Raw genomic sequence first — 21,580 nt, forward strand, 5'->3', positions numbered from 1 at the left:
TGCATCCGATTTAGTTTTAACCCTTGTAAAACAATTAAAGGGTTAACAAACTTCATGAAAGTTGTTTTACATACGTTGAGGGGTGTAGTTTCTATAATGGAGTAATTTATGGGGTTTTACTTTTATTTAGGCCTCTCAAAGTGATTTGAAACCTGAGCAGGTCCCTCAATAGCAGAATTTTGCGTTTTTTATGAAAATGTGAAAAATCACACCTAACGTTCAAAGCCCCATAACATCCTACAAAAATAAGAGTATGCATAAAAAACCATGTCCACATAAAGAAGACATTCGGTGAATGTTCGTTATTAAGTATTTTTGCGGTTAGGACTATGTATGGAAAAAGTAGAACATTTTGAATTTCGAAAATTGAGAATTTTTCCAAATTTTCACCAAATATCTGATTTTCTCATAAATAAACGCAAAACAAACCACCAAAATGTATAACCTAACATGAAGTACAATGTGTCACGAGAAAACTATTCCAAAATCACTTGGATATGTTAAAGCGTAACGAAGTTATAACCGCATATAGTGACACAGGGCAGATTTGAAATAATTGGGCCGTGTCAGGAAGGTTAAAAAGGGGCTTCGGTGTTAAGGGGTTAAGAACATGAAGAGGCATATGCCTCTTCATGCCTCATACCTCACGGTTTACCTTTCAGAGGCATTTTACGTGAACTTTTATACAAAATAACCTGACCACAGGTGATTTTTCCTCATATTTACCATTTTTATGGCTTCCCCCTGTACATTTCTGTATAGGGCAGTCCACCCACCACCACCAAAAACTGATGCCATTAATAAAGTTTTGTGTGGGTTAAAAAAAAAGACACGAGCAAGTGAAGGACCGCAGATTTCCTAGATTTCTGGGAGTTGTAGTTTTATGATGGTCGAAGTTCTAACAGGCATTCGTAGAAAAGAACAACAAGTCCCATAATTCAACATGATCGCTCGGTTTAGCACATCAGCCAATCAGGAGAGAGAGCTGGAAAACAGGCTTTGTCGGGCGAAAGATGGCCCGCGCGCATGCGTAAACAAATCCGGAGCAGGTAAGCGCATAGCCGGGAGATGAGAGAGTGCAGGAGGGTGTGTGCAATCAGGGGGTGGCCCTGCAGGGAGAGGCATCTACTCTGATCCCTGGAGACGGAGCAGGGGGTGCTGTCACGTGACCGCGCAGGACTACAAGTCCCAGGTTACAGCCAGCACGGCAGCACCTGGTTATTGCACTTTATGTCACGTGCTATTTCACGATCGTTGTCACATGCGGCATTTCTAGAGTCACTCTAGTGCTGTGTTCTCACACTGCAGACGTGCATTATCACCCTACAATACAGTGTATGTATATGCATCATGTTATACAAGTGTCCAGGGTGTAGTGTGAGGACATGAACTTGTTATATACATACAGACATGTATACGTGTTATATATGTCCTGGCTGCTGGGGTGTAGACAGTGTACTGTGATAGGAACATAACTCTCATACACACCTCCTACCATACAGCTATGTACCACTATATAATGTGCCGCCCCCTCCGCCACCCCCTCCATGTGGTCCTCTGCCCCCGTTGTCCCCTACGTGCAGACCTCTGCCCCCGCCGCCACCCCCTCCATGTGGTCCTCTGCCCCCGTTGTCCCCTACGTGCAGACCTCTGCCCCCGCCGCCACCCCCTCCATGTGGTCCTCTGCCCCCGTTGTCCCCTACGTGCAGACCTCTGCCCCCGCCGCCACCCCCTCCATGTAGTCCTCTGCCCCCGTTGTCCCCTACGTGCAGACCTCTGCCCCCGCCGCCACCCCCTCCATGTGGTCCTCTGCCCCCGTTGTCCCCTACGTGCAGACCTCTGCCCCCGCCGCCACCCCCTCCATGTGGTCCTCTGCCCCCGTTGACCCCTACGTGCAGACCTGTGCCCCCGCCGCCACCCCCTCCATGTGGTCCTCTGCCCCCGTTGACCCCTACGTGCAGTCCTCTGCCCTGGACGCCAGCCCCTCCGCGCAGTTCTCTCCTCTAACTGTCACCATCTGCACGGTGCTCCACACAGTCCACCAACCCCTCTGCAGAGCCCTCCGACCCTGACAGCCCGCCGTCCCCTTGGCAGAGTTCAGCGCTCCTTCCATGCCGTTTCCATCTGCACCTGTGATGCCCTGGGCGTGGCCAACTTTCCTCATCCACAGAGCCCACTTGAGTGTCCTCTTTCGACAGTCCACCTCCTCTACCACGCCATTTTGACAGTGTATCACTCCTAAATAATCCACCGCAGCTACTGTTATAATTATAATCTATGTATATAGCGCCATTATATTCAGTAGCGCTTTAAAGATTATGGGATGGGGGGGGGGGGGTCGGTTGACATACAAATGAAATAAAAGTTAATACACAGTCATAGGAACCCACCGGGGGACATTCCTTTTTGTGATTTTTGGGCCTGATTTATCTTAGTGGCTGATAGATTAGGACGATGAGTTTGTTCGTTTTTTGAGACTTTTGTCTAAAAAGTCTCACATAAATCTTAAATGTTTAAGCAACCCCCTGCCTACTCCTTCTCTGGACTGAGGTTATTTGACTTATCAGGCGTCCACTTCTGGAAACTTATGACAAATCCGGCGCTCCACTAGAAAAAGAAAACGCAGCGAAATTTGTGAATCCACAACAAAAGTCTCAAAAAAGGCAAAATCACTAGAAAGTTGCAGAAATTAAAAAAGTTTCATAAATGCCCCCCCCCCTCAAATGACCCTCCTTACAGCTTTGATGACCCCAAACTTCCAGAGAGTTATCTGCAGATGTATAGGTGCGACATTTAATATCATTGTGTTAAGCAAAGCATTTTAAACATCCATATTAAAGGGATTTTCCCACAAAACAAGTTACTGTATATACCTGTGTATTAGCCGACCCAAGTATAAGCCGAGGCCCCTAATTTTACCACAAAAACCTAGGAACACCTATTGACTTGAGTATAAGCCGAGGTTGGGAAATGCATTTGTCACTGCTTCCCCTGTATATAGCCTGCGGGAACCTGCCCCATAGTATATAGCCAGCCCTTGCCCCCCATTATATAGCCAGCCCCCTGCCCCAGTACATAGCCAGCAGCGGGGAAAGCCAGAAAGGTGAGTTTTGATATATTTTTTTTTTACTCGAGTATAGGCAGAGTTTGGGTTTTCAGCACATTTTTTGTGCTGAAAAACTAGGCTTATACACGAGTATATACGGTATATTTTTTTACTCGAGTATGGGCAGAGTTTGGGTTTTCAGCACATTTTTTGTGCTGAAAAACTAGGCTTATACTCGAGTATATATGGTAAGCCCCAGCCACAGGATGGGGCCTAACTTGCTGATCGGTGGGGATCTTGGTGATGAGACCCCCACAGATCACGAGAACGGGGGTCTGATGTATCCCCATCGGACACCTAGTAGCTCCCCGAGATGAGCGATGCAGCCGGTTGCGCATGGCCGGACTGCCCCATTCCTCTCTTTGGAGCTGACGGAGATTGCTGAGTACAGCACTCACCAATCTCTGTCAGCTACATAGAGATGAATGAAGCAGTCTAGCCATGCGCAACCGATGGGGGGGGGGGCGATGAGGGGTCCTGCGAGGATACTTCAGATCCCTGTTCTCGTGATTTGTAGGTGTCTCATCACCTAGACCCCCACCAATTTAGTGGGAAAACCCCTTTAAGGAGCCCAGCTGTAGGGTCCCTGTACCTTTAGTAACTGCGGTTTGTGTATTATATGTTCCTTACAAGTTTTGTGTCAAAAATAAATCCACACAAAATTTAGAATTTGCTTCAAATTAGGAAAACATCTCCCATCATGCCTTGCTTCAGGTTGGCGAACAGTGTCATGGTGGACGTGCAATCTACAGTCATGAATACCAGGGGGGGAATTTATCTCCTTCCCTTCGTAAGCTGGTAATAATACATGGCAATACTCATCTTGAACATCGGGTGGCGCAGCATTCCTTGTTACGTGGGACGTTACCTTGACTCATGTCGTACTGTTATTAGGCACCAGGGGGCAGCAGTTTGACATGTTAACATAAAACTACATGTACAATGAACCTAAAAATCTATACATTTTTATGATCAGCATCGCAGAAAATAGTAAAAAATCTCTCACCAAATTTAGAAATTGTAGACGTCCCTTTGTGTTGCAGAGATCTGGTCATGGATCAGGAGGTGACGCCTGAGGGCAGCTGTGAAGACAAACCGAGCACAAGTGTCCCCCAGGATGGAGCAGAATCCGAAGCCGGCATCACGAGTGAGTGTATTACATTGTGTCTGAACTAGGGGGGGCTATGTTTGGGGACCTCCCAGTGAACAGTCTACTATTATTTGCCGAATGGCCTGGAAATGTATAAATCCTCCATCCAGAGGACATTAGGACTTGGCATTGTGTTCCACCTTGTTTCTAACTTCGCAGTACAACGCTGTGGAATATGTTGGCGCCATATAAATAACACAGTGTAAGAATAGTCATATACTGCTGTAATGTGGGTCAGGAAACCAGAATCTCCTGTACTAGAGAACCAGTAGGTTGATGTATGTAGATATTATGACTATAAATCCTGCATGTGGTTTCCTGTGTACAATGTGTGTCCTGTCTCTAGTCAATGGGGCGGAGCACTGAGCGCGGTGGAACCAGCTGATTGCTGGAGCCTTATTTTAGAAGGATTGCACTGATACATAAACGTTACATAAGGTTTGCGCAGCATATATATATGATTTTTCCAGAATTGTAGCTTCTACAAGTTGATTGGAGGTGTGTCCTCACACTGCTGTGCTCTTAGCTCTCTCTGTTGAAATGCTCCACAGAACCGCCCCCCTACTCTGAGTGAATGCTGCAGTATTCAGTTAGAAGACTTCTACTGCTTTTACTCACAAGAGAAGGGATGGGCTGTGAGTGAGCTCTGGGAAGAGAGCTAAGAGCACAGCAGTGTGAGGGCAAGTCCCTGATAGAGGTGAGTGGACCCAACGGACTCTCCTATCCAGTCACAGACATGACTAGTTGCTAGTGGTCGTTAGTTTGCGGGATTTGCTGTTCGGTCGCGCGGCCGATTCCCAACACAAATGTCAGGTTTGCTCATCTCTAGTCCCTCAAGCGCAATCCTGGAAACTGTAGTCCTGCTGCTCTTGGAGAAATGTCCCTGATCAAAGGGTGTTTGACCACTTGGGCCCCCAGATATCGAGAATATGGGGCCCCACCAAATGGAGCACAGTTGCCTGACCTGCGCCCGATTCACTGCTTTTCTGGAAGTCTCATAGAAGTGAATGGTCCCAGATCGAGTTTATCCTCCTGTGGTCTGTTCAGCCATGTCCCAGCCCTTGGTAGTACAATAACTGGAGCCAGGATTTAGTTGTAGTCACATCTAATTTTTTTTTTGTAATGGTACGACAATAAGCTGATCAGAAGATCTCCTGGTTTATAACCAGAGATCTCAAGCATGACATTACCCTGCACTGCCCCCAAAGGAAAACAGAAGTATTACACTATTCTGTCTGAAATCAATGACTGCCTCGCCAGATGATCTCTGCCTCGCCAGATGATCTCTGCCTCGCCAGATGATCTCTGCCTCGCCAGATGATCTCTGCCTCGCCAGATGATCTCTGCCTCGCCAGATGATCTCTGCCTCGCCAGATGATCTCTGCCTCTCCACATGAGGTGATTTTTTTTAAATGTGGGTAAATAGATGGTGAAGCATTAAAAAAATGCGTTGCCACCTGGTGGTCACTTTCTAATCTAAGTTCCATGCTACAGAAATGGAAATGTCTTGATGTAGGTTGAAAAATCTTAAGGGATGATGGTTATATAACGTTCACATAAGAATCGCTGTTCCTTTTTGCACATGTTTATTAATGGTTTTATTTTTATGCCAATTGTTTTGTTGTTATTATAGTATATGGATAATATATAATATGAATATATTATAGTAATTGGCATAGAATGTGATTTCTTCACCTAATGGAATCTCAAACTTATTCAGTGCTCATTAAACCCACCACTATTTGGCACAACCCCACAATACACGCGCATACTCAGTTCAACCATGTGTGCGTATAGTGTCTCTGCGGAGAGGGGAGTAACCCTTATTGAAAACTCCAAGATTGAGTGTTTTATTGAGTGTTCTTCTTTCATCAATGCACAAAAAAGAGCAGATCAGTCCCACTAAAATTATACAGTATGTGTATAGGGAGCCTTAAAGGGAACCTGTCAGCTACCGGGTCTTATATAAACTAAACATATGGCCTTGTAGACTTGGCGTCCTGTGTCATAAGCATAACTCTCTTGAGAAAATCTGTGGCTGAGAATTCTTAATTTCTATTTATATGCAATTTTTTTTAAGTGCACCATGGGCGTGGCCTCATGAGAGTGCATTCTCTCTTGCCTCTTTACATTGAGAAGAATGGTACTGTCAATTGAGACAGAGAGGGAGGAGTTTGGTGGGAACCTAAGCAAGAGAGGGTGCACCAAACTTTGTGGCCACGCCCATGGTGCATTTTAATACTCATACATAAAAACTAAAATTTCTCAGATAACATGGGGCACTTCCTCTACAGGTCCATTTGTTCAGGGTATATGTGATATGGTAGCTGACAGGTTCTCTTTAATGTAAGATGAAATAGTCCACTGTAACCCATCAATCACCCAAAAAGGCTGGGACCTGTGATATCTTTTTTGTTCTTTTTCCAGCTTTGGGTTTTCAAGCACTGCTATAAGAACACCTCTCATGCATCGCACCCATTAAATTCATATTTCTGAAGATTTCCATTCAGTGTATCAGTCTGTCTTCTCATATACACATCTCAATCTATATGTAACCTTGAGAATGCAGAATACCGGAGAGGAGCTTGTTCCCGGCCATTCAGATGAGGGTTCCCATAGAGGACAGGGCGAGAATTGTTCGGCGCAGTCGGGACGAGCCACGAGATTCTCCTATCAAGAAAACAGCGTCCTCATCTCCAAGGTGGTGGAGAACTACGACCAGATAATCGGCCCGAAGGCTATAAAAGTGCCCAAGTCGAGGAAGAAGGCGCTATGGATCAGTATTACGGATGCGGTGAACGCCGTGGGCCCGCACGTACGCAGTGTGGACGTCTGTAAGAAGAGATATCACGATATCAAGAGACACGTGAAAAAGAAGCTGTCCGAGGCTGAGAAACATAAGAAGATGAATGGGAGAGAGCCACCGGGGGACGTGGAGCTCACCGACTACGAGGAGGAGCTGAGGAAAATCCTGACTACTGAAATGACCGACGCCGTCAAGATCAAGGGATACATCGATACTGGGCTGTCCTCAGGTAATAAAACATTTTATCTTATGGAGACTCTAGTCTAAAAATAAAAATAGTTTTATGATGATTGCTGTACTTCTCCTGTTCTCTTACAGGGAATATGGAGTAATATATTTGTGTAACCATGGTGACAGACTACAAATAAACTTTGTGTAGTCTGATCCTGCGGTTTTATTCTCCTTTATCTGTTTAGCAGTTTGTACTAACTGGCAAATTTGCAGCAATGTCCCGGAAGGTACGTCCGGCCCAAACCATGAGCAACCGGAACTGAACTCCGCACGTCACTTCAGTTCCGGTTGCTCAGCATTCGGACCGGACGTTCCAGCCAATCACGTGTAACTGGCCTTACTGTTACTGTATAAGATCATTGTACGCAGGGTTCGGTTGAAGTCTGTTACCATGCAGTTGGATAGGTCGTTAGAGGAGCTGTAGAAGTAAAGTGTTAGATGATATTCCAAATCAACTTCAATATTGTGTATCTACATAGAAAGTTACAACAACAACTGGAAACGTTCCCTGTGATGTACAGTGATTTGAGGTATTGTTCATGTTCTGAGTACAGAGCTGAAGGATTCCATCCCTATGCTCTTGATCCAATATGGCGGCTTTCAGGATGGCAGTCATATTTCACATGGTCTTAAAGGGAACCTGTCATCAGTTTATCACCATTAAACCCAACGAAACCTACCAACCGAAGACTTCCTGCTGTACCTCATGCCTTTTTTAAAATCAAAAATAATTGCTGAAATCTAGTTATAAAGTTATTGCCACCTTATTATCACAGGGGCATGTTTTCTCTTCAGCTGAGTCACTGTGTGACTTAGATCAGCTCCCTCAGACCAGAGGGAGGTGGGAATGAAAGAGTTGAGAGAGGCGTTGGCTAAATGTGACTGGCTGAAGAGAAACCAGCTCCCTCATTCCTGCCTCCCTTAGGAATTCTCTTCGGCCAGTCACACAAAGCCAACTCATGTAGAACCTAGTAGGATACCTAATCTATTCAAGAGCCTTCTCAGAACGATAGTATGGGCAAGTTTTAGCTTTTGTATTTTTTGATCCTAATCCGGTTATCTCAAAACCAAACTAGGACTATAGAATATTTGGTAAATTTTTTACATCTGTTGGGTGGTTGAAGTCAAAGAAATGGATGATAACATGATTCACGTGGCTTAATTTTTTTATTTATTTATGTTATTTCTTTCTTTCAGAAATGTTTCAGGACTTGATGGGCTTTGGGGCATCTCCTGAACACATGGCAGATAGTGACTTTGGCTCTACGTCTTCTGGTAATTATATGGCCGTGAATAGTTATTGTCTTCGTGTTCTTGGGAAAAGTTGCCACTGCTAATGCTATTTTCCTCCACTTCCTAGATGAGAATCAAGAAATCATTGTGACTAAAGTTGATCCTCAAGAGATCGAAGCCTTGTCAACCGTGGAGAACTTTCACCATCAAGGAATGCTTCACGATGAATTGGATATGGATCGTGTAGACCGGGAAACAACACTTGACATAACGGGGAAACCTGAAGAGTGTGTGCATTGCCAGGGTAAAGCATTGCAAGAGTTGACCGGTGGTATACAACGCTTGCATGCGGAGGTGGTGGCAATGAACCACATGTTGGACCTTCTAGCCTCCAACCAAGAAAAATCTCGAGAAGAAACTGCACGCCATCGAGAAGAGACAGCCCGATATCGGGCAAACAAACTCAAGCTTCTCGTGGAAGCGAACGAAATCGCAGCCAAGAGGCTTTCCATGGACACAAACTCTCACCGTCCACCCTCGACTCTTCAACCCGAGAAAGGAGAGTCAAGTAAACCGAGAAGGGGTACCTTACGCACAAGGGGAGGAGCTTCTGCTTCACATTCTCGAAAAGGGGGAAAATTCTGAGGACGTTTTTGTTACGTATTATATTTTGGTTTTATGTTACTATTACGTATCCCAACTTGATTTAGTTTTTTTCCTTCATCTTACCGGCCAGTATTTCCTTGCCATATGTCAATGTATTGATAAATATCCACTGTACCGTAGTTTTTTTGAGTTTTGGCAATATATATTTTGGTGTGTTATACAGAATTCTGGGAATTCTACCATGTTCTAATTGAAAACGGGTCAGGGTTAGGACATGTTACATCGACAGTTGTGCATTACCATATTAGGGTAGTCAGACCGCTCCGGAGTGTTTTAGAGCTACACCCCCACTACTAACACCCAGCTAGTTCACTGGGGTGTGTCCTCACACTGCTGTGCTGGTAATTCTCCTGTCACGGGCCTGGAATGTTTTACAATAAAAATGGGGCCTGGAGTCGCAAATGGCAGATTATAATTTGGACCATCCAGGCTGCTGACAGGGACCCGTGACTACCAAATTGGCCCCCAGAAGCATAGATGTGCCAGGTACATATTAAAATAAAGGTAACACTTCTCTCCAGTTGATGGATTTGGACTTATGTAGGTCTTTTATGGTACATCTACTAGGGCATGTGTTTTGCATGAATATGTTTTGTAAAATCCATTAAAGATAAGACTGTGACGGATACTTATTTGGTGTCTTCTGTATTTCTCTCTCCATAAACACTCATGAGTATGTTACATGGGTTATAAAGACTATGGGGCACTAAGGTTGTGCGCCCGATGTCCACCAGGTGTCGCTTCTGCGCCGAGGTTCGCCGGATTTCACCTGCTTCATTCAGGTGTATGTGAGTGGTATTCTTGCGACACTATTTTTATTTTAAATTCCGCGTTTTTTCCAAACCCGTGGGTTTTCCGATCGCCACGCCCCCCGATTTCTGTCGCGTGAAAGCCGGCGCCGATGTGCCACAATCTGATCGCATGCGAAAATTTCTGGAAACCCGCCGGAAAAACGCGATTCGGACCCTTAGTAAATGTGCCCCGATGTGCGATCTATAGAACATGAGGTAAATGTATGTAAGAATGGAGGGGTCTCTGCATAAATGGAGTCATGGATTGGCGTAACCATTGTTCTGCATGTCTATGGGAACCCCATTACTACACTACCATACAGATATATGTAGTGCGTCCAGCCCCTTCATACTGAACACAACATTGTCATGTAATAATTCTCAATGGAGATATAAGTTCTAGATCACCAAGTGCACGGCCCTCCAGTCCCTGGCAGGAGCAGGAGACTGAATAGGGGTTGTCAATGGATAGTCATTGCTCTTGCATTTATATCTCTTCCATTAGACTTGTCTCTGTATGTATATGTACCTGTGTCCCCATGAGCACTTGAGCCTTTCCTTGTTCTCACCAAGCTGCCCACTTTTATTACAAACAACTTTGTTACCCACTCCTTCAGACCATCCTAATAGCGTTGCCCACTGTGCCTCTTTCTCTCATACTCCGTCTCACTGACAGACACGGAGAGGGGAGGGAATAGGATGAGTCATAACTCTGCTGCCCCTCCTATTCATCAGAGCTCAGACATGTAAACAAAGATCCATGGAAAGTCTGCAGACAGCACTAAAGTAAGTAGCAGGAATACTGACTCTCTTTATAAACATTCAGCGATTATTATTAAGGCAGTAAAAGCACATTGACGACTTATGTAAAAGACTGTCCAACCCCTTTAATATGTGTTACTTGTGATTTAGTTGTGTGTAGGAAATGGGCATATGTGTTCACATTATTGCAGATTGCTGACCATGAAATGACAAACAAGAAACCTATATGAAAAAAAAAATTAAGTAGGGATTATTTTCCATTAAATACCCCTTTAAAGAGAAACATTTACCACCTCCATCAACTCAAAGGCCGGCGGCACACAATCATGTCAAAAGAAGGGACTCCTTACATCACTATGATGTACAGAGTTTTGTCCTCTGTACTGTGGTCTGTCTGTGAAATCCAGTCAGCACTGAGTCCTCATCTAGAACTGAGTTTATTATTTGCATCCTTTCATTCACTCAGCTGATTTTTGCAGGGCTAGAATTAATGATCTATCATCGTCTAGTCACTAACAATCAATTGCATTCATTTCAGGTGAGGCAGGAAAAACCTACGCATTTCGAGACACTCGTAATCATGGCTCCTCATCACTTATACCATAATTATAGGAAATCAACCACTGAAAATAACAACAACAAAAAAAGGGTACAAATAATCACCTCCGCTCCTCTTGACACGCAGGGATCACCCAGAAAACAAACTTGTAGTTAGAAGCATGGAGCGCGGGGACTGCTTCTACTTTGGGCTGTTAGTTATGCACCTCCCCCGCACCTACCTCTCACATAGGAGCATAGGAGATCAAGATGGCGTCATGTGAGAGGCGCAAATTTAGGAGCAAGGGCTTGCATAATTAGCAGCCTGGAGCGCCGGACATCTTGTCCCCGTGCTCCAGGCTGCTAATTAGAAGTTTGTTTTCTAGGTGATCTCGACGTGTCAAGACTAGCGCTGGGATCAAGGTGAAGAGCATTACTTGTATGGTGAGTATGGCCATACAAGGTGAATAAGTAGCTTGTATGTAGAGTCCGCTTCCAATGGCCATGTCCCTATCTCCCTGTAATCTTTGGTTCGCCTCAACTCTTGCGCATGCGCAGGTCATCTCCGCTACAACTTTGCATGTATGCGGAGGGAGAAAGGTGCACTGTGCACGCGTGAGAAATGACGCCTCATTGACTGCTGTGCCCAGAAACCCACCCCCCTGGCCGTAAGCAGACTATGAATATTAGTAAGTTTTTCTGGCTGCAGGCAGCGGTCTCAATTTATAAAGACATGTCCAGCACACATGCAACCGGCCATACAAGTTACTTATTGTGGTTTCAGAGCTATTCGCTTGGTGACAGGTGCCCTTTAAGCCATTGGAGGTTGAGGACTCCTAACTGCAGAGAGGACCAGGCATCGATAGTTTGCGGGATTGTGTGAGGCATTTTTGTGTGCTATTTGTACTGTTCATTATTTTCAGGTCTTTACTGTCTAATAAAGAACGCAAAGAGGTGTGGTTTAGATGGTAGTGAAAGTTCTTTTTCAAAGGGGTTTGCCCATGAAAGAAAATTTGCAAATTTCAATCCCCTAGTGATGTTAACACAATAAAGATAATTTTTAACCCTTTACTTTATAATTGTACTCAGTTTTATTGCTGTTTTAGCTCCTAGCTCTGAGTTATGGTCAGTGTAAGATTCCAGAGTGTGGGCGAGGACTCTCTTAGCAGACACATTATGATCCCTCTAGTGCTTTGAGAGTGTGCTGACAATGTGCTTAGATTGTCAGGGTACAAGGTTTATGTACACTTTCATTTACCTTCTGAACATTGTACTAGTATCTGACACATAGATAGATGAGACAGATCAGACATGAGATGCATAATACACACAATTCCCCAGTTCTTGCTACACAGACACATTGGGGCTCATTTACTTACCTGGTCCATTCGCGATCCAGCGGCGCATTGTCCGACGTTGACTAGGAGCGACACTAGGTGTCGGTGCTGTGCTGAAGTCCGCCGGAGTTCACCTTCTTCGTCCCGGTGTATGTGAGTGCTATTCTTGCGACACAATTTTTTTTTTTTTAATTCCGTGGTTTTTCCGAATCCGTCGGGTTTTCTGACCGTCACGCCCCCCGATTTCTGTCGTGAAAGCCGGCGCCGATGCGTCACAATCCGATGGCATGCGCCAAAATTCCAAGGCAATTCGGCGCAAATCGGAAATATTCGGGAAACCCGACGAAAATGCGCGATACGGACCCTTAGTAAATGAGCCCCTATGAGATCTGATGTGCCTTCCCCTCTCCGGATAAAGAACTTGCCTGCCTGTAACTTGTAGCTCTCCACTGGCTTCTGCTGCTGTCAGGAAGTCAGTGTCTGTGTATCAGTGAGTTAGCTCATCCTGGACTGCCGGGTGGAGGGGCTAGAGGCAGAGAGCAGTTCAGAGCTCATGCACTGTCAGACAGGAAAACAAGATGGCTTCCTCGACCCTAAGTCAGAAGTTACAGGGTTGTGTCTAGGGGCAACTGAAATTGTGTACAACAGGACTGATAGAGACAGGTTGGAATTATATCTGTGAAATGCTGCATTTTTGTTAAGAACAGTGAATTAGAGAATGTGTTATTTTGTTATCCTGAGTACATAAAAGAAACTTGTCTTTGTGGGAATACCCCTTTAAGTACTAACTCATAAACAGAAACATTGACTTTTGTTTTTCCAGAACTTTAAAACTTGCACACAATTGTTTGCACATTCATTTTCAAATTGGTAAATTCGAGATTGTATCTGACAACACAAAGCGTGGACGAGGGACAAGTATCTAATGAGCTGTGACTTTGTTGGGGACTATACTTTTGATGACACCTTAGAACAATGGAACATTGACTTGTTAAAGGTTACCTATCATGGAAAACTAAAAGTAACCCTAATACATCAGTGAGTAAATAGCAGCACTAGGTAACGGAGCATGTGCCAAGTTAAGTACAAAGTCAATAGTGTTTACTGAGCTCGTATGTATAGTTGGAAAACTGCTGCACTACAGATACATCTAAAAAATAATAAAAGAAATTTTGAAAATCCCTGAAAAGCTGGAGGTTCAGAGAAGCTAGGGATGTGCAACTTGGCTTCACTGCAGAGAAGTTTGGGTGTCCTACCTTGGATTTAATGATTTAAGGTTTTTTTTTTAATGTGGCCTCGAAAAGCAGGTGCCAAAGTACTTATAGGTAGTTTAGTGTCACAAATGGTCCTGACAGGTGTTCTTTAAAAAAAACTATTACTGGAATTCAGACCTCAATAGTAAAAACAAAGCCTTAATCATCCGTGTCCTCGACTTGCCAAAAATAGTTATTAAAAATATTCTAATCAGTCGGAATTACTTTGGCTACCACAACGCCCTCAATGCAGCACTTTTGGATAGCAAGATTTGGATACTGATCCATCCGCACTGCACGCAACATTACTCTTGTCAGATTCCGCGCTTATGCCGTCCACTCTGCAGTTAATCTGGAAAGTGCTGTGCAGAACTGGTTGACTGTATACTGATATGATAAGGATAGAACACTGCTCACTGCAGGGGAAGAAAGGAGCTAAAAAAAATGTATAGTTCAAAGTTTACAAGTTCCAGCTCTTTTCACTTCTGCAATAAAAAAATGAAAAGGGGCGGAATAAGATGCTGCCGAATACTACCTCATATTTGTATCTCCTGTAAGAATAATGCATCAGATAGTTTGAACTCTTCCATGTAAGAGTAACGTTCATGAAAATAGAAATCTTTTTAGACATATTCTTACATCTTTAGTGCCCTGATTACATTTCTAAGGAATCTCAAGTAAAAACACTGACTGTGTAAATAGAGTGAAGAAATAGACAAATCAAATCATCTCTGGCCCTTTGACAGCTGAAACGGTTTCCAAAGGACTCACCGTAAAGCTGGAAATTGGTTCTCCAAAGTGAAAATACCACCTTTATCGTCCGTGTCTTCAATGTCAGACTGCCAAAACAATCGTTTTTTTTTTTAATGATTTTGATCAATCTGAAGGACTTTGGTCCCCTCAAAATCCCCCCGATGCACTTAAGATCAGGCTATCCATCCATCCAGACTGCATGCTGAGGCAACGTCACTCTCATCAACTTCCACCCAGTGTCGTCTTGAAGCTGCAGTGCCGACCAAGTGGACTGCTGGAACTGACAAGAATAATGTGGGTATCACTGGAGTGGTGGGCGGATTTGAAATGTGGTGGGCGGCGTTTATTATACTGTGGAACCGGAGTCCGGAGGGGCTCTGTTCACGCCCTCCAGAGAACTAAAGACTGATTAGCATAATCTTAAAAACAATTTTTTGGTAGACACAATAGGGGAATGGATTACTGAGGAGCAGCCATGCAAGCATTCTTTTTACTTTGGGGGGTTGATTTCCAGTGACAGATTTCCTTTAAGTAATTAGTGAATATAAAATAATAGTAGGTGTAAACTAGTGATTATGAGCACCTTATTAACCCAGTCTGCAAGCAATGTTAGATATGGACCAAGTGGTTGGCTGCCTGGGTCTCATTACTTCCATAATTGGCCACCAGGAGTACAGTCTATACAATTCCTCATAGAAATTTCGGCAAAAACATAATGGAAAGAAGTTACTTAAAGTTATTTTTACATATACAGGCAGTTCCTGGGTTACGTACAAGATTCTGTAGGTTTGTTCTTAAGTTGAATTTGTATGTAAGTCGGAACTGTATATTTTATAATTGTAACCCCAGACAATTGTTTTTGGTCTTTGTGACAATTGGATTTTAAAAATGTTAGGTTGTCATAAGGACCAGGATTAACAATAAATCTTAATAACAGTCACCTTTGTTAACTGTTATAGCTGTTTATTGTATCCTATGGCTAAAGTACAGTACATTATGAAAATCCAGAGGTCCGTTTGTAACCAGGGGTTGTCTGTAAGTCGGGTGTTCTTAAGTAGGGGACCGCCTGTAAATGCTTGAATATATCTATTCAGCCCTGTAAATAGAATGTGTCACCAAGAACCTATATTTTTTGTCGTTAGCCTATGTGTATTATAGTTTTTTTGTGAAATGGAATATAAAAATTGTTGTGGAATAAGTTTTTGTTCTGTCATTTTAGCAGAACCCAGTTCACCAAGCGGACTAAAGTCTCCGTCTCCACAAGATGAAGAAGGTCTAGAAGATAAACCCAACCAAACTCTACAGAAATTTCCATGCATGAAATCGAGTAAACAAAAAAACACTGAGATAAATTTAAGTTTGGATTCTTCTAGAAGTAAGGAGCCAGATAACGTATCGGAGAATACAAGTTCTTCAGAAAAGGAAGCTGAAAGTCAAAATGAGGATGAAGAAGAAAAGACCAGCAGTAAGCCTCGTCTACGTAAATCAACCTTGGAGTCTAAATATAAGGGTAAACGCAACAAAGATGTCCTAGAGATCTCGAAATTCTCTATCCCTTACACCACCTATAAGGTGCAGAAATCCTATATATGCACTGAATGTGGGCGGAGCTGTATCTCAAGTTCTCACCTCATTATACATCAGAGGTCTCATACCGGAGAACGGCCTTTCTCGTGTAACGATTGTGGGAAAAGTTTTGCCCGAAAGTCTTCTCTTGTCATACACGAAAGGATCCACACGGGAGAACGACCATATACCTGCACTCATTGTGGGAAGAGCTTTACTAGCAGTGCTACCCTCTCCACTCACATAAGAATCCACACTGGAGAGAGGCCCTATGTTTGTTGGGAGTGTGGGAAAAGTTTTACGAGTAACTCTTCTCTATTTATACATAACAGGACACACACGGGAGAGAAGCCATACATCTGTGTAGAGTGTGGGAAGACATTTTCTTGCACGTCCGCTCTTGTCATACACAAAAGATCTCACACTGGAGAGAAGCCATTTACCTGCGAAGAGTGTGGGAAAAGTTTTGCCGATAACTCTCGACTTGTAAAACATAAGGCTTCCCATACTGGAGACTGGGCGTTTGTATGTACTGTATGTGGCAAAGGATTCACTTGTTACTCCAACCTCAATGTCCACCAAAGATCACACACGGGGGAGAGGCCATATGCATGTAACAGGTGTGATAAGAGGTTTGCTCTGAATAGGGATCTGGTCCGCCATCAGACAACGCACACTGGTGAAAGGCCCTATGCTTGCTCTGAGTGTGGCAAGTGTTTTACTCGTAAGGCTCACCTCACCACCCATGTGAAAATTCATGCTCGCGTAAAAGCAGTCAAGGTGGCTGAATAATTAAATGTGCATAACAAACTTGTGTTCACACACGTGGGCAGCCTTGATGTCAAACGACTATCAGAGAAGCAATACCAGATAGGTCAGAAGTAGAATGTTGAATGGTCAAAGAGAAGGACTGTAGACAATGCTCCTTGCAGGGCCTTAAAGACATCTACCAATGCTGGAAAGGCAAAATAGACTGAAAATACTCACCTAGTCTGCACCTAGTCTGCTCTTCATCCGGGCGGTGGTCTTCGTTAATCTTGGCACGCCTAATATCTCGCCCCTGTGCTCTCTTTTTTAGGTGACCCCGGCGTGTCAAGATTAGCAAAGACCACCACTGGGATCAAGATGAAGAGGAGACCAGTTGAGTATTTTCAGTCTATCTCGCTTTATCAGTACTGATTGATTCCCAGACATTTTTTGAACTTTACTGCTACTTTATATTATGTTGCATTTGTCAGCAATTTTTTTGCTTCATTATTCAGATGAGATTTTTATTTTAAGATCTCTTTCTGAATCAAACACATGAATTGGTCACAGGGAACTTTATTTTACAGTCAAGCCATGGATTCTGCAACAGAGCGTGAGCTTGACTCCGATGTAGCAGTGTACCCATTACCAGTGGTGACTTTTTCGGCTATTCAGTGTTCTTGAGTGGCCCTCATTCAAGGAAACTTTTAAGATAACATGGTGTAAATACACTCACCGGACACTTTATTAGGTACACCATGCTAGTAACGGGTTGGACCCCCTTTTGCCTTCAGAACTGCCTCAATTATTCGTGGCATAGATTCAACAAGGTGCTGGAAGCTCCTCAGAGATTTTGGTCCATATTGACATGATGGCATCACACAGTTGCCACAGATTTGTCGGCTGCACATCCATGATGCGAATCTCCCGTTCCACCACATCCCAAAGATGCTCTATTGGATTGAGATCTGGTGACTGTGGAGGCCATTTGAGTCCAGTGACCTCATTGTCATGTTCAAGAAACCAGTCTGAGATGATTCCAGCTTTATGACATGGCGCATTATCCTGCTGAAAGTAGCCATCAGATGTTACAGGGTACATTGTGGTCATAAAGGGATGGACATGATCAGCAACAATACACAGGTAGGCTGTGGTGTTGCATTTGAGTCACTGTTGCCTTTCTATCAGCTCCAACCAGTCTGCCCATTCTCCTCTGACCTCTGGCATCAACAAGGCATTTTCGCCCACAGAACTGCCGCTCACTGGATGTTTTTTCTTTTTCGGACAATTCTCTGTAAACCCTAGAGATGGTTGTGCGTGAAAATCCCAGTAGATCAGCAGTTTCTGAAATACTCAGACCAGCCCTTCTGGCACCAACAACGATGCCACGTTCAAAGGCCTCAAATCACCTTTCTTCCCCATACTGATGCTCGGTTTGAACTGCAGGAGATTGCCTTGATCATGTCTACATGCCTAAATGCACTGAGTTGCTGCCATGTGATTGGCTGATCAGAAATTAAGTGTTAACGAGCAGTTGGACAGATGTACCTAGTAAAGTGGCCGGTGAGTGTATATTGTGTTTTATGTATTAATACCTTCAGCACTGTAACACTTGCCCTTAGTATATTTTACATTCAGGAAGCCCCAATTCTTGAGTTGTATTTTGTTGTAGACGTTTGGATGGTTTCTGCCGAAACTTTGGTCTCTCGGAATGGGCCTATAAACTAAACTTTGATCATTATCAGATAGATAGAGGACAAACAGCATAATGTACCCCATCAAATATTTGTTCTTTAATGTTTATATAAAGCCTAACTTTATTTAGGAACAGTGGGGGAGATTTATCAGGGTTTCTATGCCAGCTTTGTGGCTTACAAGCTCTAAATAACAGCAATTGGCTGTGAAGTAGGGATGGCCTACGGGCGGGTGATATTATTGATTACATTATGAGCGCAAAAAAATAACTAAATTGAGGAACATATAACATTTAAAGAAGGATCTAAGATCCTGTTAGACTGCCTCTAGTCTGGATAGAAGATGAAACAAAGATGGGCATGAGGCATACAAGTTCAATATGGTATCTTGTGGCATCCAGTACTTTGTGAAAGTATTTGGTGCCCTTAAACTTTTCTACCTTTTGCCACATTTCAGGCTTCAAACATAAAGATATAAGATTGAAATTTTTTGGTGAAGAATCAACAGTAATTGTGAAGTGGAGTAAATTTATTGGATATTATATTATCATCATCTGTAATTCAGGACAACATTAAATCATTCTGAGATCCTCACTGAACTTCTGGAGCTGAATATTATTATAACACCCCCCACTTTTCAGTTTATTATTTTTTTTTTAAGTTGTAAATATCCAATAAATTTTGTTTCGCTTCCCAACTGTGTCCCACTTTTATATCTTTGTTTTTGAAGCCTGAAATGTGGTAAAAGGTAGAAAAGTTTAACTGGGCCAAATACTTTCTCCAGGCACTGTATATGGCGTGGCACAGATGTTATAGCTGGACATGTAGATTTGACTGCCAGTAGAAACAAAAAATTTGGGTGTATGGTAGTGTCCCTCATATCACTACATAAAGTGAGTAACTTTCATATGTGATAGTTCCCCAAATCATCCCACTACGTAATGGGGCAAAGGCACAATTGACTCCTTCCCAATGAGGTCTCCAGCCCAACCATCAACGGATCCCAAATATAAATTGAGTTTTTCGCTAAAGAACATGTGGTTCACAACACGATGCGAAATAAATGGGCGTGAGTGTTTGCTGTCGTTGTTAGTTCTTGTCCATAAATTAAAAGAAACTTACTGGTGACCTACTTGACCTGCCTTAAAATTGTGCTATAACAAGACATCGTTCCGGCTATAGCAAGGGCACGGGGAAGGAACGCTCTTTACTGATCCACTTGGCAGAAAACTGACGTACAAGCCCCGATAAATATCCATAGTTGAGTCTTTAGGCCAGCGGAAGAAGCACTTTTACAATATAACGTGTTGTCTGTATGATGCTGGGTAGGACAGGTCCACCTAAGCAAGAAATGCTGTGTTTAACCGATGTCCACTCTTAGCAAAAAGATTAGGATTCTCAACAGGACCCCCATCCTATTAAAGGGAGACTAGCACCTCCCAAATCAACTTTTAACTAGAAACAGCACTATGTAGGGCACTTTATAAGATTTCTAGACATACCTTTGATGTTTACTAGTGATCTATTGTTTTAGAGTAAATTCAGTTTCTGTCTCTATGTAAATGAGCTTTTTGGTACATTGGTAAAATGGACGTGCCTAAGGGTTTGGCTGTTTCTGTTCTTTTTGTTCTTCCAATGATTGAACTTTCCCATCAAAGTAAGATATTAAAAGTTGAACAGATTCAGTAGTGACAATAGCCCGATCCCGGTTGCTGAAAACCTCATTTGCTTAAAGACAAAAATAGAATTTACACAATTGTATTTATTTTTGACCTAGATGAGTTGCACTTTCTATGGTGATTGACGTTCTCACTTGCGTTAAGGATCTGAAGCATAAAGCCACTGAGGGAAAAGTGACTCAAACATTGCAGTGAATTTTTTTCCCCTCCTTTATGTACAACTCTGCTCTATGACTTTCTATGTGTTTCTATAGATATAAAGTATATGCCGTGCATATTACCTAGAATTAAGCTGACTATAGTAGATTGCATCATTGAAAATATTTGTGGCTCCATATAATGCATATTTATATTTTCTTAAATATAGCATACGTCCTAAGGCTTGTTTTGCTCTTAGTTACTTCGGTTTAATGTTACGTTGCTGCATTGTTACTGTGTGTTCAACACTAAATAAACGCAAATACATAAAAAATAAAATGTATGTGTAAAACTGATTTTTTGACTATTTGATTCTTACCGAATATGTGATTCCATCTCCTAAAACAAACAGATCATTGCACATATTATGCAGGTTGCCCTTTTCTTTCAGGAGTTATGGCATTTTGTGTTCTGAAGCTACTTGTCAGAAATTTCCATCAGCAATGGGTGAAGACTAACCTCTTCCTGTATCTGCCCCAAAGTTGAGTCATATTAAGTCTGCCCACATAATCCACCACAGTAGCCATGTGTTTTCTCATTAAGTAATTTAATAGTAAATCCACTGAGGTTCTTACAATAAATCCACTGAATATTGTATGTACAGGATGTATACAGTGAGTATCCTGGCAGCTTTCATCACATGGAGATGCATGCAGCATTTAATAAATAGTAGAAACTAGAAGTGAAACTTACATTAAGTGTAAAGTCTACGCTGTGTGAGCACTAAGGCTTAATAGTTCCTCTGATGTGCAGGAAGTGTCAGGAGTGCAGAAGGTAGGAGAAGGGGCTGCAGAGAAGTGAAACATTTAGAGGTAACCACAAATGTTCAATAGAGGATCAGCTTCTATATTGGACATCAACAAAAGAACAACTTTTTGACCAATCATCTGATAGCACTTTATAGTAATAAAGAAATAGGGTTATAGTTGAAATATTTTACGGTTTAGTTCTCGATGTTTGCGCTTTGATTTAATTATCATAAATAGAGATGAGCGAGCACTAAAATGCTCGGGTACTCGTTATTCGAGTAACGAACCCCATTGAAGTCAATAGGAGACTCGAGCATTTTTC

The 21,580-nt window shown here is 42.9% G+C and overlaps 1 protein-coding gene across 9 annotated transcripts; it reads left to right on the forward strand.

The window, feature by feature from the left end:
• The first annotated feature begins 954 nt into the window (after positions 1-954).
• Positions 955-20,746, forward strand: LOC140069457 (uncharacterized). Of its 9 annotated transcripts, none has more exons than XM_072115173.1 (5): positions 955-1,049; positions 4,150-4,253; positions 6,826-7,291; positions 8,491-8,568; positions 8,654-9,820. In XM_072115173.1, the coding sequence occupies exons 2-5, from the start codon at positions 4,224-4,226 to the stop codon at positions 9,169-9,171; spliced, it is 1,092 nt and encodes a 363-aa protein (XP_071971274.1). In that variant the 5' UTR covers positions 955-1,049; positions 4,150-4,223; the 3' UTR covers positions 9,172-9,820. The 9 variants fall into 9 exon arrangements, with proteins under 9 accessions (XP_071971274.1, XP_071971275.1, XP_071971270.1 ...); XM_072115174.1 differs by having other exon boundaries at positions 959-1,049; positions 4,131-4,253; XM_072115177.1 differs by having other exon boundaries at positions 1,027-1,049; positions 6,684-7,291.
• The last annotated feature ends 834 nt before the right edge of the window (positions 20,747-21,580 follow it).

The sequence above is a fragment of the Engystomops pustulosus genome, chromosome 7, assembly GCF_040894005.1.
Source record: "Engystomops pustulosus chromosome 7, aEngPut4.maternal, whole genome shotgun sequence".
NCBI lineage: Eukaryota > Metazoa > Chordata > Amphibia > Anura > Leptodactylidae > Engystomops > Engystomops pustulosus.

Coding starts and splice junctions, on each gene's coding strand:
- LOC140069457 (XM_072115169.1), top strand. CDS start 1,027: ATGCGTAAACAAATCCGGAGCAG. Junction 1,050..4,149: donor CGTAAACAAATCCGGAGCAG/GTAAGCGCATAG, acceptor TTTGTGTTGCAG/AGATCTGGTCATGGATCAGG. Junction 4,254..15,844: donor ATCCGAAGCCGGCATCACGA/GTGAGTGTATTA, acceptor CTGTCATTTTAG/CAGAACCCAGTTCACCAAGC.